At 40.4% G+C, this 12,362-nt stretch overlaps 1 protein-coding gene across 7 annotated transcripts in view; it reads right to left on the reverse strand.

The window, feature by feature from the left end:
- Nucleotides 1-291: 291 nt before the first annotated feature.
- mag (myelin associated glycoprotein) overlaps nt 292-12,362 on the reverse strand; it is a 28,826-nt gene continuing 16,755 nt past the window's right edge. For 4 of the 7 annotated variants that reach the window (XM_020652533.2, XM_020652536.2, XM_020652535.2 and 1 more), the window contains 10 exons: nt 11,559-11,634; nt 11,069-11,437; nt 9,734-10,030; nt 7,849-8,106; nt 6,662-6,922; nt 5,270-5,578; nt 3,775-3,874; nt 3,065-3,161; nt 2,749-2,802; nt 292-2,468 (listed from right to left, as the gene is read on the reverse strand). In XM_020652533.2, coding sequence (XP_020508189.1) covers nt 2,310-2,468; nt 2,749-2,802; nt 3,065-3,161; nt 3,775-3,874; nt 5,270-5,578; nt 6,662-6,922; nt 7,849-8,106; nt 9,734-10,030; nt 11,069-11,437; nt 11,559-11,604 — 1,950 coding nt within the window. In that variant the 5' untranslated portion in view covers nt 11,605-11,634 and the 3' untranslated portion in view covers nt 292-2,309. The remainder of the gene's footprint in view (nt 2,469-2,748; nt 2,803-3,064; nt 3,162-3,774; nt 3,875-5,269; nt 5,579-6,661; nt 6,923-7,848; nt 8,107-9,733; nt 10,031-11,068; nt 11,438-11,558; nt 11,635-12,362) is intronic. The other 3 variants (XM_020652537.2, XM_020652539.2, XM_020652538.2) reach the window with 3 other exon arrangements.

Below are 12,362 nucleotides of genomic sequence, written 5' to 3' on the forward strand. Positions count from 1 at the left end.
CTTTTGGTACCATCAACACATGCATAAAAGTAAAAGGTCTATTGTGTGTGTGTGCATGCGTGCAAGCATGTGTATGTTTGTGGTTGTTAGGGTTTTGGTATTTAAAAGAAAAACAAAGCCTTGTATTTCAGGATTGATGTTTGCATATGACCATGTGTTTTTTCTTGTTTTTGTTAACTTAAAGGGAAACCGAAATGCCTGACAATTTAAGCAATACCAACAAAAAAGAAAGCATGATAAACACACAGTTCACAATTTGTTTTCTATCAATAATCAACCTTTTCCATGACATGTTGTTTTGATTTTATTTATGTTTGCATTGAACCGAAGACAGAGGAATTTGCTTGAAGCATGACAGACTTGTGTAAAATAAAAGAGCAAGCAAACATCATTGCAGAATTCCTAATTTCATTAAGTTATGGTGCTTATTTGCAGAGAGATTGCAAAACCCTGATCGGAATTATTGTGTCAATCATATATGAAAAAAAAAAAAATCTACATAATAATTATGAACACCACAAAGTAAAGGGCTTACAGTTTGCTTTACAACACAAAATATTAGGTAAGATAGATTTGATTTTTCTACTTAAATAAAAATGGAATAAAAAACAAACCCCACTTGGAACGCTTATTCAGGAATAATATCCAGTATATCCATCATTTAGTCGACAAAACTCTGTCTCAACACGAGGCAAATGTGAGCCAGAACAGCTGACTCTGGCTTTGTTTACATGCAGCGAAAACTGTATTGTAACACTCAGAAATCATGGTTCTAGGCTTTTGTTGTACTAATCCTTCACCTTTACCTTTTGTAGGCCTGTGTAAGTTTTCTCATAGAAAATTCTGTTAATTATACACAATGTTGGCTCGTTTCTCCTTTGACTGTAGTACATAAGGTTGGTACTACTGACTTAGCTCATAAAGACAGTGTTCAGTCAAAAATATGAACGATAGTGGACAAGGCTTTTTATTTCTCACGCTGGCTTTTATCCATAATTTACTACTTACATTGATGCCTTCTATCAAAACAGACTTTTAGCGTATTTACTGTACAACCCTTTCCCTATCAATATACATCTTTTTAATATATATTATTGATAACATTATTATAAAGTTAGAAGATTAGTGTATTTGATAATACATCTCAGGTTCATCATCATGTCTTTGAGTAGCACAACCACCTAGCTAGTCAGCATCACCTTTTGTCATTCAAACATCTGATGCAATCCTGTAAGGGGCAAAAAAAGCTTCAACTTCTCAAGTGAAGTGGTGCTCGAGCTTCCCAAAGACCCCAGTGGTCAGTGTCCTATGAATCTTTCAGCACGATTTGAACACACATACACATACACATTGTCTAAAAGAGATAACACTTTGGCCACTCCCTTGCAAATCTGTTGTTCCTTATGTCCGCAAGACCCCACACTTTTAGGAAGAGAAAACAAGACAGACATTTTGCATTCGGCCAAAGTGCAGAATAATTCCCCCCAAAATCTCAACACATTCTGCAGCTCAGTGGAAAAGGCTGGAAAGAAGCTGTAATGTTTTCTTGAGAACTGGGCAGTGTGCCAGAGAAATTTACAAAACCTCTTCAATTATAAAAAGTGATGTTGACTTTTTTTCTCATTTTTTATGAGAGGCTACTGAGTCACAGCACACATTAAACATAATTATGTGGGAACAAGATGCTGAGATGGTCGCCATCGTTTGCCTCAGTCGGTTAACTTTCCCGGATGGAATTAACCAAAAAAGAGAGAGGTTTTCTCTCAGTGGATAGACAAACATAAATATAACACAACAAAAGCACAGTTACTCCTTGCCCTGATGCATCGACTGGCAGCAGACACAGTGACAGTTAGAACAGACAGATGTAGAGCAAATACTGAAACTGATATGAGAACTTAGACATCAGCTATTTGACAATTACATCAACCATCACAATTAAAAACATGGAGAAAGCAACAAAAACATGGCTGCTGGGTAACACTGGATGTTTAAGAGCTCATGAACGACAACTGAGGCTAAACATTTCTTTTTATATTGTCCAGTGGGTCATTCACAGACCAAAAAAAGTTGTTTTTTTTTCCAAATGATGGCATGTGATAGGGTGTCCCATGGAGGGGGGCAGCATGAGGGGGGTTGCTGGCATGGTAAAATATATGTGACAAATCTAAAGAAATGAGAAATGAGGAGTCATCATATGCAGGGGAAATACAGTGGATGGTGGGTTATTAAACAGTTTATGGGGCAGAGGATGTGTTGGGGCTGCCACTGCGTCTCGCATAGCCGAGGGATCAGGGAAGGATCGCGATTCATTTGGCTTTGATTTCCGTATAGTTGCTGCCGTCATCCCCCCTCCCTGAGGCCCCCTCCCTGGGCCTGGCCCCAATAAACTCCAAAGCAGCATAATTCAGCTCTTGCCTCTCCAGTCCTGCCAAAGAGCCCACAGGTTGATAATCCCCGTCTTCTCCCTGCAGATAGAAGGACCAATCAGTGACACAAATCACTGACCAGGTGCCGGAGTGCGACAGACACCATAAAGAAAAGATGTTAGTGGTTACTGGTGGAAGACTGACAAGGAGATTGAGATGTTTCTGGTTAGTCTGGCTGTTTGTGTTAGCAATGAGGCAGCCATGCAGAAGGCAGGTTCAGAAACAAACAGCAGTGTTCGCAACACAGAAGCTGATATGCGAGGAGATGCATCCATCATTGAGCTTGTGTTTTTTATGGGGGTTTGATTTTGAACCTTACCGTAGTCTCCTCTAGAATGGAGTTAAACTTTGAACCCAACAGCTCTGTCTTAAGCTGTGCAAGAGTTAGGGGAGAGAAAAACAGACAGAAAACGCAGAGAAGCGATGAAAGCAAGAGAAAACAGTGTTTGGAAAGGTCATGAATGGAGCTACTGGAATGCTAGTGGGAGAGGTTTCTTGTACTTTATTTTCAGAGGTCAAAACGGGGTCTGATAACACAACTTGTTGCATTACATAAAACTACAACCCCAAGAATCAGAGAAGGGCTATCCAACCCTGTCTCCATCATAATCAGAATTATCATCAGCATGTCTCACCACTTTCTTCCTCAGATTTTGTTTGTCCTTCTTGACTGCGCTGTAGTACAAAGCTGGGTTCTCCAGGACCACGTCCTGCCTAGGGTTGCCATTCTCTCTGGGGGACGGAGTCACATAGTCAGACTCGGTCGAGACTGCCACTAACGCAGGGTGACACGCCAAGCCTGGGCATCCATTTTAAAACAACAAGCTCTGTAAGGTTATGCTGGAGGCCAACTATGGCTGTGAGTGACGTGGTTATTTTATGGGTTTAGTTGCTTAGCTCACACCCACTTCAGGGGTGAATTGTCAGAGAAAGCTTGTAAATTTCGGGTCCAAATATGCCTCAAGGCTAAAATAAAGCACCTTGGTTAAGAGAGCTACCTGGGTTGTATTTAGCGTAGCAGGTCAAGGATACAGGATACAGAAGCAGTGTCAGAGCAGGGAATTGTGCCTGCAAAATATAAGGTTAGTCCAGCTTGCTAACCCACTCCACAAAGAAGTCAATGTGGGTCTCCAAGGATTTCAACAGGGACTTGTACTGGCAAATAAACTGAAATTGCTCTGGAGAAATAATTCTCACGTCCACATCAATCCCACACTCACTCATTAACGATGTGCATCAAAGTGTTTTAGAATGGATGACAAGGCTTAAGTGTTTCCTTGGATATCAGAACTTTCTTAGTGAGGAAAAATCACGGCCTCTCAATTAGTATGTCATTTATACTCACTTCTTGTTGTTGTGGCCAACATATCTCACTGCTGCAATGATGAAGGCTATGACTGCCACTCCTCCAATTGTGCCAACAATAACTGCCATCATGTACTTTTCTGGAAAATAAATCAATCACAATTTTTAAATAGCAGATAAGGATTCTAGAGAGTGCATTTGGACAACTGGTACTCAGAAGTAGAGTGGATGTCCCCTAATCATATATGGGTGTTTCAATTCAAGGCTTCTGCAGTCAGCTTGTCAAGGTTTTCATGGGTGAGATACTGAACCCTTACTTCGCCTCAGGGCCATTTAATTGATGTTCATGTTTGTGAAAGCAGCTACATGCGTCTTCTTTAGCATCCTCTGCATTCAAAGCTTGTACTTTTCTGGTATTTCTGGTATTTCTGCAATGCTTGAGATCTATAACATCTTTGTGGTTTGATCGCAGAATAGTTGCTTGACAATTTCTCTCTTTCGTTATGACATTGTAATATCACCAAACAAAACAGTAATTTGTATTATTTCTGCCTGGTAAACAGTTTTACTTTTTAGTTTGGTGTGTAAGTCCTGTTTGTCTATTTCCCATTAATAAGTGAATTAGGTTGACTCCTCTACCATATCAATGGTCTTTCTCAACATCTATCCATTTCAAGTAAAGATGAACGTTTTGAAATGTATCTTAAATTAGAGAGTTAAATATCTTAAAACCAAATAGCCTCCATAAACAGCTGGGCATTCTGGGAACTGTCATTTTTGGCAAAAGTGACTCAAACATGAAGAATTGGGCATTTGTTGGGGAGCAGGAATGCATACAGTACATGGTTGTACATCAATGTATTGTATATAAAGTTGACTTCTCTATCAAACTTAAACTCAGTGTATGTATATTAATCCAAGATATTCTGCAGAGGGTCTGATTTGATTGAATAAGCGGTAGAGGGACTCTGCGGTGTTGGGAGAAAGTTCATGTTTAGTTAAGTTTAATGGTGGAAATGTATAAATCATCCATGCTCTAATAACAGGCATTTAGAGAGGATGATGGGGCCAATTTAGTCTTTTGGTTGAATTGGGAGGTTTTCAGATGGTTGTTGTCTTTGATACAGAATAATATCACCTAGCGGACCACAATATATTGAAAACAGGAGGGAAACCAGAACTGAGCCTTGCAGAACACCACATTGGAGATGCACTTGAGTTAGATTTAATGTTTTACAGTTACACAGAAAGATGATATAAAAGCGGAACCCATTGAAAGCCAGACCAGAGACTGGCAACCAAATTGTTGGTTTTGTTCTTTTAACAGGAATTATTGGTAAAAGTAAAAAGCTACTTATATCACTGACTTTTGCTTTATTGGAATAATATTTAAAATACTGTCATGTTTGGAAAGCCCCTATAACACACAAGAAAACTACAATAAATATTAGAAGAGACAGAGGTAGCAAATTCTTAGATGATTCTATCAAACATCACAATAAGAAGCAAAACTTTTGATCACTCCCTCTACTCACTCTCCTGCTGTAGCTCCAGAAGAACACTCTCTCTTCCGTACATGTTAAAGATGCTGCAGTGGACGTTGACGGCAGGACCGCCGTTGTCCATCCGCTCACCCTTCTCTCGTAGCTTGATCATACCAGTGGATGTGTGTCCATCTGTATGTGTATAGAAGTTGTACCGGCCATCTGTTTCATTGATTGTGATGTTCAGGTCGGGCAGGTAGAACTCAATGGTCGGTTCAGGGTTTCCTGTGGCCATACAGACACACTGGACACCCTCCCTGACGACTGTGCACTTTGACTCCTCCAGAAGGACCGGGGCATCTATTGAAGGAGGCCACAGAGTTAAGAAAACAACAACAGCACAGAATATGACTATAAAACGTTCTTTTTCTTGTCAGGACAAGTACTTTATCGAAAATAGGTAAAAATGTACATGTATTCAATGTAAGCTGGATACTTTTAAAATCCTGTGCTTGTTATTCATCTAAGGGATGAATGCATGCATACATTTTTTTATGTTACATAAAAAATCAGTTTGCGTTACATGCACCACATCAGCTGTTAACAGGAAAAGTGATGTCTGGAAGTACTTTAACAAAAAAGACAACTATAACGTGCAGTGCAAGATATGTGGTGTAAAACATGCATATCATAGATGCACTAAATCTGACGCTTAACCTCATGCGCACAAAGAAACCAGCGGAGACAGACAACACATCACTTGCTAGCCCTGTTAGCACCCATCATTGTGATGATACCAGAAAGGAGAATATTAACAAAAATAAATGACTGCTCTTATTAAGTTTTGTGGGAGGAGCAGGCGTCCTCGAACTATTGGCATTTTTCTAGCCGGAGTTCAAGCCAACCTCACAGAAGACAACAGCAATGAGAGCAGAAAAGATTATAACTAACTATTGACCAGCACATCATAGAAAACAAATAGGACCATCTTTTTTTTTTAAAGATGTTCTTAGATAGATGTAAATGTTATTCTTTGCTTTTCATGCCTTTATTTCAGAGATAGGAAAGTGGATAGAGTCAGAAACTGAGGAGAGAGAGTGGGGAATGACTTGCAGGAAAGGAGCCACAGGTCGGATTAGAACCCGGGCCACCTGCTCTTGAGGTCTAAGGCCTCTATACATGGGGTGCACGCACCAGCTGCTAGGGTACTGGTGCCCCCAGAGCGGACCATCTTAAAGCAGCTGCCGAGTTGCGGGGCGTTGCGGGATCCGACATATTGTTTACTTTTAAAAAATGAAGAATTTACTAGTAATCAATTACTCGATCATTCATCATTCATATCATCCATCATTCATATCAGCTAAATGTTACACTTCAAAGCTGTAAAATGTAACTCTTACTCCTTACTCTACTGTTTGGTAATGTAGGACAGTAAGCACTCACACTCTACAGTGATGTTCATGGAGCTGCTTGCTCTTCCATGCTCGTTCTCTGCCAGGCAACGGTACTGTCCATCTCCCTGGGGTGTGATTTCCACAAGCTCCAAAACTGACAGCTCGTCAGCAGTAATGGTGCCAACCAGCTCTCCATCTTTCAGCCAGGTGAGGGTGGGGGCTGGGTTGCCCTGGGTGCTACAGTGCAGGGCCAGTGAGGTTCCCTCTTGTACAGTGATGGAGTCATTTACCTGAGGCTCGCGTGGAGGGTCTGCAACAAAATGAAAAGTATTTAAGAGGTGTTTTTCCAGACTGAATATATCTGCCATTTACACAGCTAGGACCTGAAATTACTGAAATTATTATTATTATTTTTGGTAGCTTGGGGGCAGGAGTACCAAGTTCTGAATATAGCGAAAACATGTCAGTTGTGAATTGTCATAACCAGAAGTTATGGAGCAGAATAATCATTTATTAAGAGTACATTTGGCAAGCTGACATTAGGCTTTAATTTTTTTCCTCCCTGCCATCTGTTGAGGGAAATATTTTGCTCTGACCCTGCTAAAAGCTCCACTAGGTTCACCAGCTGGGTGCAAATGTTGTCAATCTGCTTTTTTGTTTAAAAACAGATCGCATAAAGTGCATTTAAGAGAAGTCGTTAAATTAAAATAAATGCTACTAAAATGTGATTAATCGCGATTAACTATTGAAATTAAGCAATTAATCACGATTCATACTGATGGAAACTTTGTGGTGTGAAAGGGTGAATATGACATGCAGTGTAAAAAAAAACACTTTGAGTAGGCAGAAGACTAGAAAAGTGATTTGCACACTCAAGTCCATTTTTACCATTTGTATCAGTAGAAGCTAATGTACAAAGGTGACTAGAAGTTTCTATGGATGATTCAGGCTTTTCCCCACTGAAAATGTAGTAATTACAGTATGAATCAGGGTCACAACATCAGCTGTCTATCACCATTACTGTGACATTTAAAGAACTACATTATGAGCCTTTCTGATAAAAAACATTTTCAGTAAATTAATTCCATCCTTCTTCCTGATGGAAAAGTTTAAGTTTACCCTCCAATTTCATCTCATCATCTTAAAATCATGATAAATGTAACCGGTTTCTTCCCATATCTCTACACATACTAAATGTATATAACTGGGGTTTCAGCTACAGACTCAGAGACTTACACTTGACAGAAAGGTACAGTGAAGTGTTCATGATGCCGTAGCCATTGTCTCCAATGCAGGTGTATATTCCTTCCTGTGCAGGCGTCAGATCGTCCAGGGAGAGAGAGATGTTGGATGCCGTGTCCCACAGAAGCTCCTGATCTCCAAACATCCAGGAGATCCTGGGAGGAGGGTTACTGTCCACCTCACAGTGCAGCATCACAGAGCTGCCCTCCATCACCTCTGAGGACACGTTTACCCAAACAGAGCGTGGAGCATCTAGGAGGGAGAATAAGACAGAGAAAGGTTCAAGGACTCGCTGAACACTTCATACTGCATACTGCAAGAAAAGCAGGACAGTGATATTTAATTGAAAAAAGTTACTAAATGTTTCAAATTATTTCAACAACTAATCAATGGCTTTAAATGAAATTTAGCAACTTAATTAAGTCAAACGCATGTAATAATAATAATAATTTTATACTTTATTGATCCCGCGAGGGGAAATTCGTTTTTACATTCTGTCTAGTAAACATGCTACACAAACATAGGCCGAAATATACACACATGCACAAACAGGATCCTATGGACATGCACTAATGGAGAGGTCTCAGAGTGAGGGGGCTGCCCACAGGGGGCACGCCTGAGCTGGTGGGGGGGGTTAGGTGCCTTGCTCAAGGGCACCTCAGCAGTGCTCAGGAAGTGGACTGGCACCTCTCCAGCTACCAGACCAATTTCCGGACTTGGTCCGTGCCGGGACTTGAACTGGCAACCCTCTGATTCCCATGATTTTTATGTAGAACAATTATCAGAAATATTGGAAATATTTTTGGGGAAATACACAGATTCATGACCGAATACCTGCAGAATTGAAGATAGTCTTAGCTCTACTTTGGTTTACTCTAAGAAGTGTGTATTTGTATTATAATAAGCCCTAAGAAAAGTGGTGATTATAAACATAGCATTTGCATTATATCCACTACACTGGGTGATTTGACTCAACTTGCATTGCTAGGAAACATTATTTTTGGTTTAACTTCGACAAGATATGCAGACAATAGATGGTATTTTATCAGGCATCACCTTTGCAAAGGCTCAGGCAAGTGGCCATGAAAACACTGCATTAACTGAGTGGTAGGAGGGAATCATCACAGTGGTGGCAGTGCAATAACCACATTGTGTATAACCCTGACCACCAGCACGGTTTAGCGGTTTATGGACGCAACTGTGCAAAACAGAAAGATCTGAAATATGGGTCAATAACCATCAAGGAACATAACGTGTACACAGCTAAGCTACAGTCTGTAACTAAAGTCAGTTAAGATTAAGTATTTCTGCCAATTCAAATTGAGGAAGGAAAATCCACATTTGTCATCGCCAGCATGATAGTATGCTGACGTTCTAGCTTTTAGCTGTGTCTAAATATAGCCTCCCATACTGTAGCTTCTAGCATGCCTATTGATTGGGTTTAGCTGATTCTGGAAATTTCCTTTTAATAACAAAAGCTGTTTGCTATTTTATATAAGTGGAATAAGATTATTCTCTGTTTTCATAGACAGGCTGTGAACTAAGAAATAGCATTAGCTTCTAGGTTCTTAAAACTTCATTTTAGGAACACTTGGCTTTTTTGCAACCCAAATGATGACGCTACATGACACAAATAATTTCAACTTTGGGCCAGATAATAATTGCTGTTAAGTATGACATGTCAGACACAACACTCCTATTAAGTGTGTTGTGTGTTTCTACCTGTTGTCATGTGTTTTTCTCTATGTGTATCAACCATGCAAAGCTGTGAAAACAAATTTCCACCTGGGGGACAATAAAGTATTGTATTGTATTGACTATAGACAGCTCAAAAGTTTAATTTACATCCTTAGCCTTATTGGAGGTGCTTTTAACTTACACTTGATGTCTAGAGTGATGAGCCTCTCGTAGACCAGTGTAGTGTTGGGGTAGTAGACCCTGCAGCCCAGCAGCTGACCATTGTGCATGGGCCTTGGCGTGAAGGTGAGGGTGCCAGAGAGCACAGCTGTGTTGCTCTCCTCCAGGTAGTCAGAGCTGAACTCCGGGTCCGGCAGGTAGTCGGTGTACATCCACTGGATCTCAGGTGTCATGTCAGGGCAGTTGTCAGGAGCGTAACATGTCAGCTCCAGACTCTCGTCGCTGACAATCTCCTCTGGGACGTCAATGTTTGGTTGATCTGGTGGACAGGAACACAAACACTTTTTTAATGAATAATAAAAACAGGAACTTAATATTGAAAACAGCATTTTATCTTGTTGCACAGATGCAGGAATTAACTTGAAAACTACAGCAAAAATTGGTGTATTTTTTAAGGTTTTAATTTGGGGATTTTTATGCCTTTATTTGAGAGGAAGGATGGTGGATAGAGTCAGAAATCAGGGACACGGAGAGAGTAGGGAATGACATGCGGGAAAGGAACCACAGGTCAGACCCGAACCCGGGCTACCGGCCTGGAGGACTGTAGCCTCTGTACATGGGGCACATGCATCAACCACTACGCCACAGGCGTCCCATATAAGCTGCATTCTTGAACAGTCCAATATCGTAACACAGAATAATCTGTACGGTCATATGTGGAATATGAAAAAAATATAATTTTTGATATGACCTAATGGTATAACATGCAACTTTCAAAGTAGATTTTAGCACCATTCTCTCAGACCAAAACAAAGGAACAAGTCGCTCCAAGGACTGATCTCCATTCAGTTATGTAGCCAAAGTTGATAATTTTATTACCTTGAAGTATTTTATGCCAATAAATTATTTTCTTCGGTTTAGAAAGTTGTTGATTCTCCTTGAATTGTACTCCTGCAACAGAACACCATTGGGCCTCTACATACAGTGTCCCTGAGTGGGCAGGACCCGCTGTCTTTCCAAGGATGTGGTGGCAGGGCTAACGGTTGTACAGGTAGGGGTTCAGGTGAATTGAACATGTTTGAGCATCTGGGCGAAATATAAACAAGCTGGAAGAAGTGCTGTCCTTGTGCAAAGATCTGAAAACAACAAGCCTAGAGGTGGTTCAACTTCACTATTTGTTTTAGAAAGGCACTCCTCAATGATATTTGATGTCTGTTATATTAATGTTTAAAATGTCACGCATTATACCTTTAAGATATAACTAATAGATACTGTGACTAAATGCATACATAAAACATAATTAAATTTTACTGCTGATTTCAGGTTTTTTTTTATTGAACTCTGATAGTTGACTTACCAAGAACTTTGAGTTCAGAGAAGTCTGGAAACGTGTACATGTTGGCTCCACCGAGGTCGGCGCGAAAGTAGTACCTCCCTGAGTGCTCTGTGCCGATGTTGTTGATGAGCAGAGTGCAGTTCCTCTGGTGCAGGTCGCCCAGCAGCTTCGTGCGGCCTTTGTAGCTCTCGTGCACGACGTCCGTTCGTGATTTGAAGACAACAGGAGGGAAGAGTTGAGGGTAGGGCTGGCCAAAGTACCAGATACCGTGAGTGCCACGGTACGGCCTGATACCCGACGGATACATGAAGGTGCACGGGATGACCACGCAGGAATTTGTCATGGCTGAGATGTCCCGAGGCACCCAAACGTTCCACTGGCAACTGGCATCTGAGAGAAGTTCAGAGAGAATCAGATCAGTACGGTTACAGAAATCATCCTGCATGGTGTAGGTTCAAAGGAAGGTTTACTAAAATGTCTACTATCAAACGAAGAAGATACATTTTATTACCTTTGACGAACAACAGCAGTGGTAAAAGAAGCTCCAAACACCACATGTTCTCTGCTCAACGCTGGACCACAGACCTCTGAAACACATGACATCCTGTCAGCTACAGCACACGCATCATCAGGAGAAACATTTTCTTTCAAATGTCTTGATGATGATACTGCTGCATGACTCATGTACTGCATCTAGCTCCAAAAATCCTAAAAACACTCAAATGTTTCTGAGATTTGTTGATTAAAATCTCTGGTTTGAAAAGAAGCACATTACTTATAGAGTTACAGAGAGAAACAAAGAAGTTCCCTCTATTGCAGAGTTTAGGAATTAGGTGATTTCTAGCCAACTTTGTGTCAAATTGTAACTGTTTTTAATTGATCTCAATGCATTTTGTTGTCTTTGCTTGTTTTACTGCGCTTGTAATCTCGACGGCATTGGAAATTAGGGAAACAGCGTCCTTTCAAGAAGGTTGGAAATGAAAAGAAATTCACAGAAATATTTGCGATTTAAAAAAATATATATAACAATGGTCATTTTCCACCATTGTTACTACATCATTGAAAAAATAAATTGCGTTCTGTGAGGTTTGCATGACAATAAGTGTTTTTTTTTGTTTGTTTTTTTGCCTCTAAGAAAAAATAAACTTTTCTTTTGCATTTGCCAACATGTCATCCCCCGGATGAAACAATGCTGATATAACTCTGCAGCCATGAGTCACACATAGCAGTCAGACATATTTATCTACAAAAACACTGTGATGCACTTTCTCTCTCTCTCTCTCTCTCTCTCTGTCTCTCTGTTACCCTGACAACA

This window comes from Labrus bergylta, chromosome 8 (assembly GCF_963930695.1).
Source record: "Labrus bergylta chromosome 8, fLabBer1.1, whole genome shotgun sequence".
Classification (NCBI taxonomy): domain Eukaryota; kingdom Metazoa; phylum Chordata; class Actinopteri; order Labriformes; family Labridae; genus Labrus; species Labrus bergylta.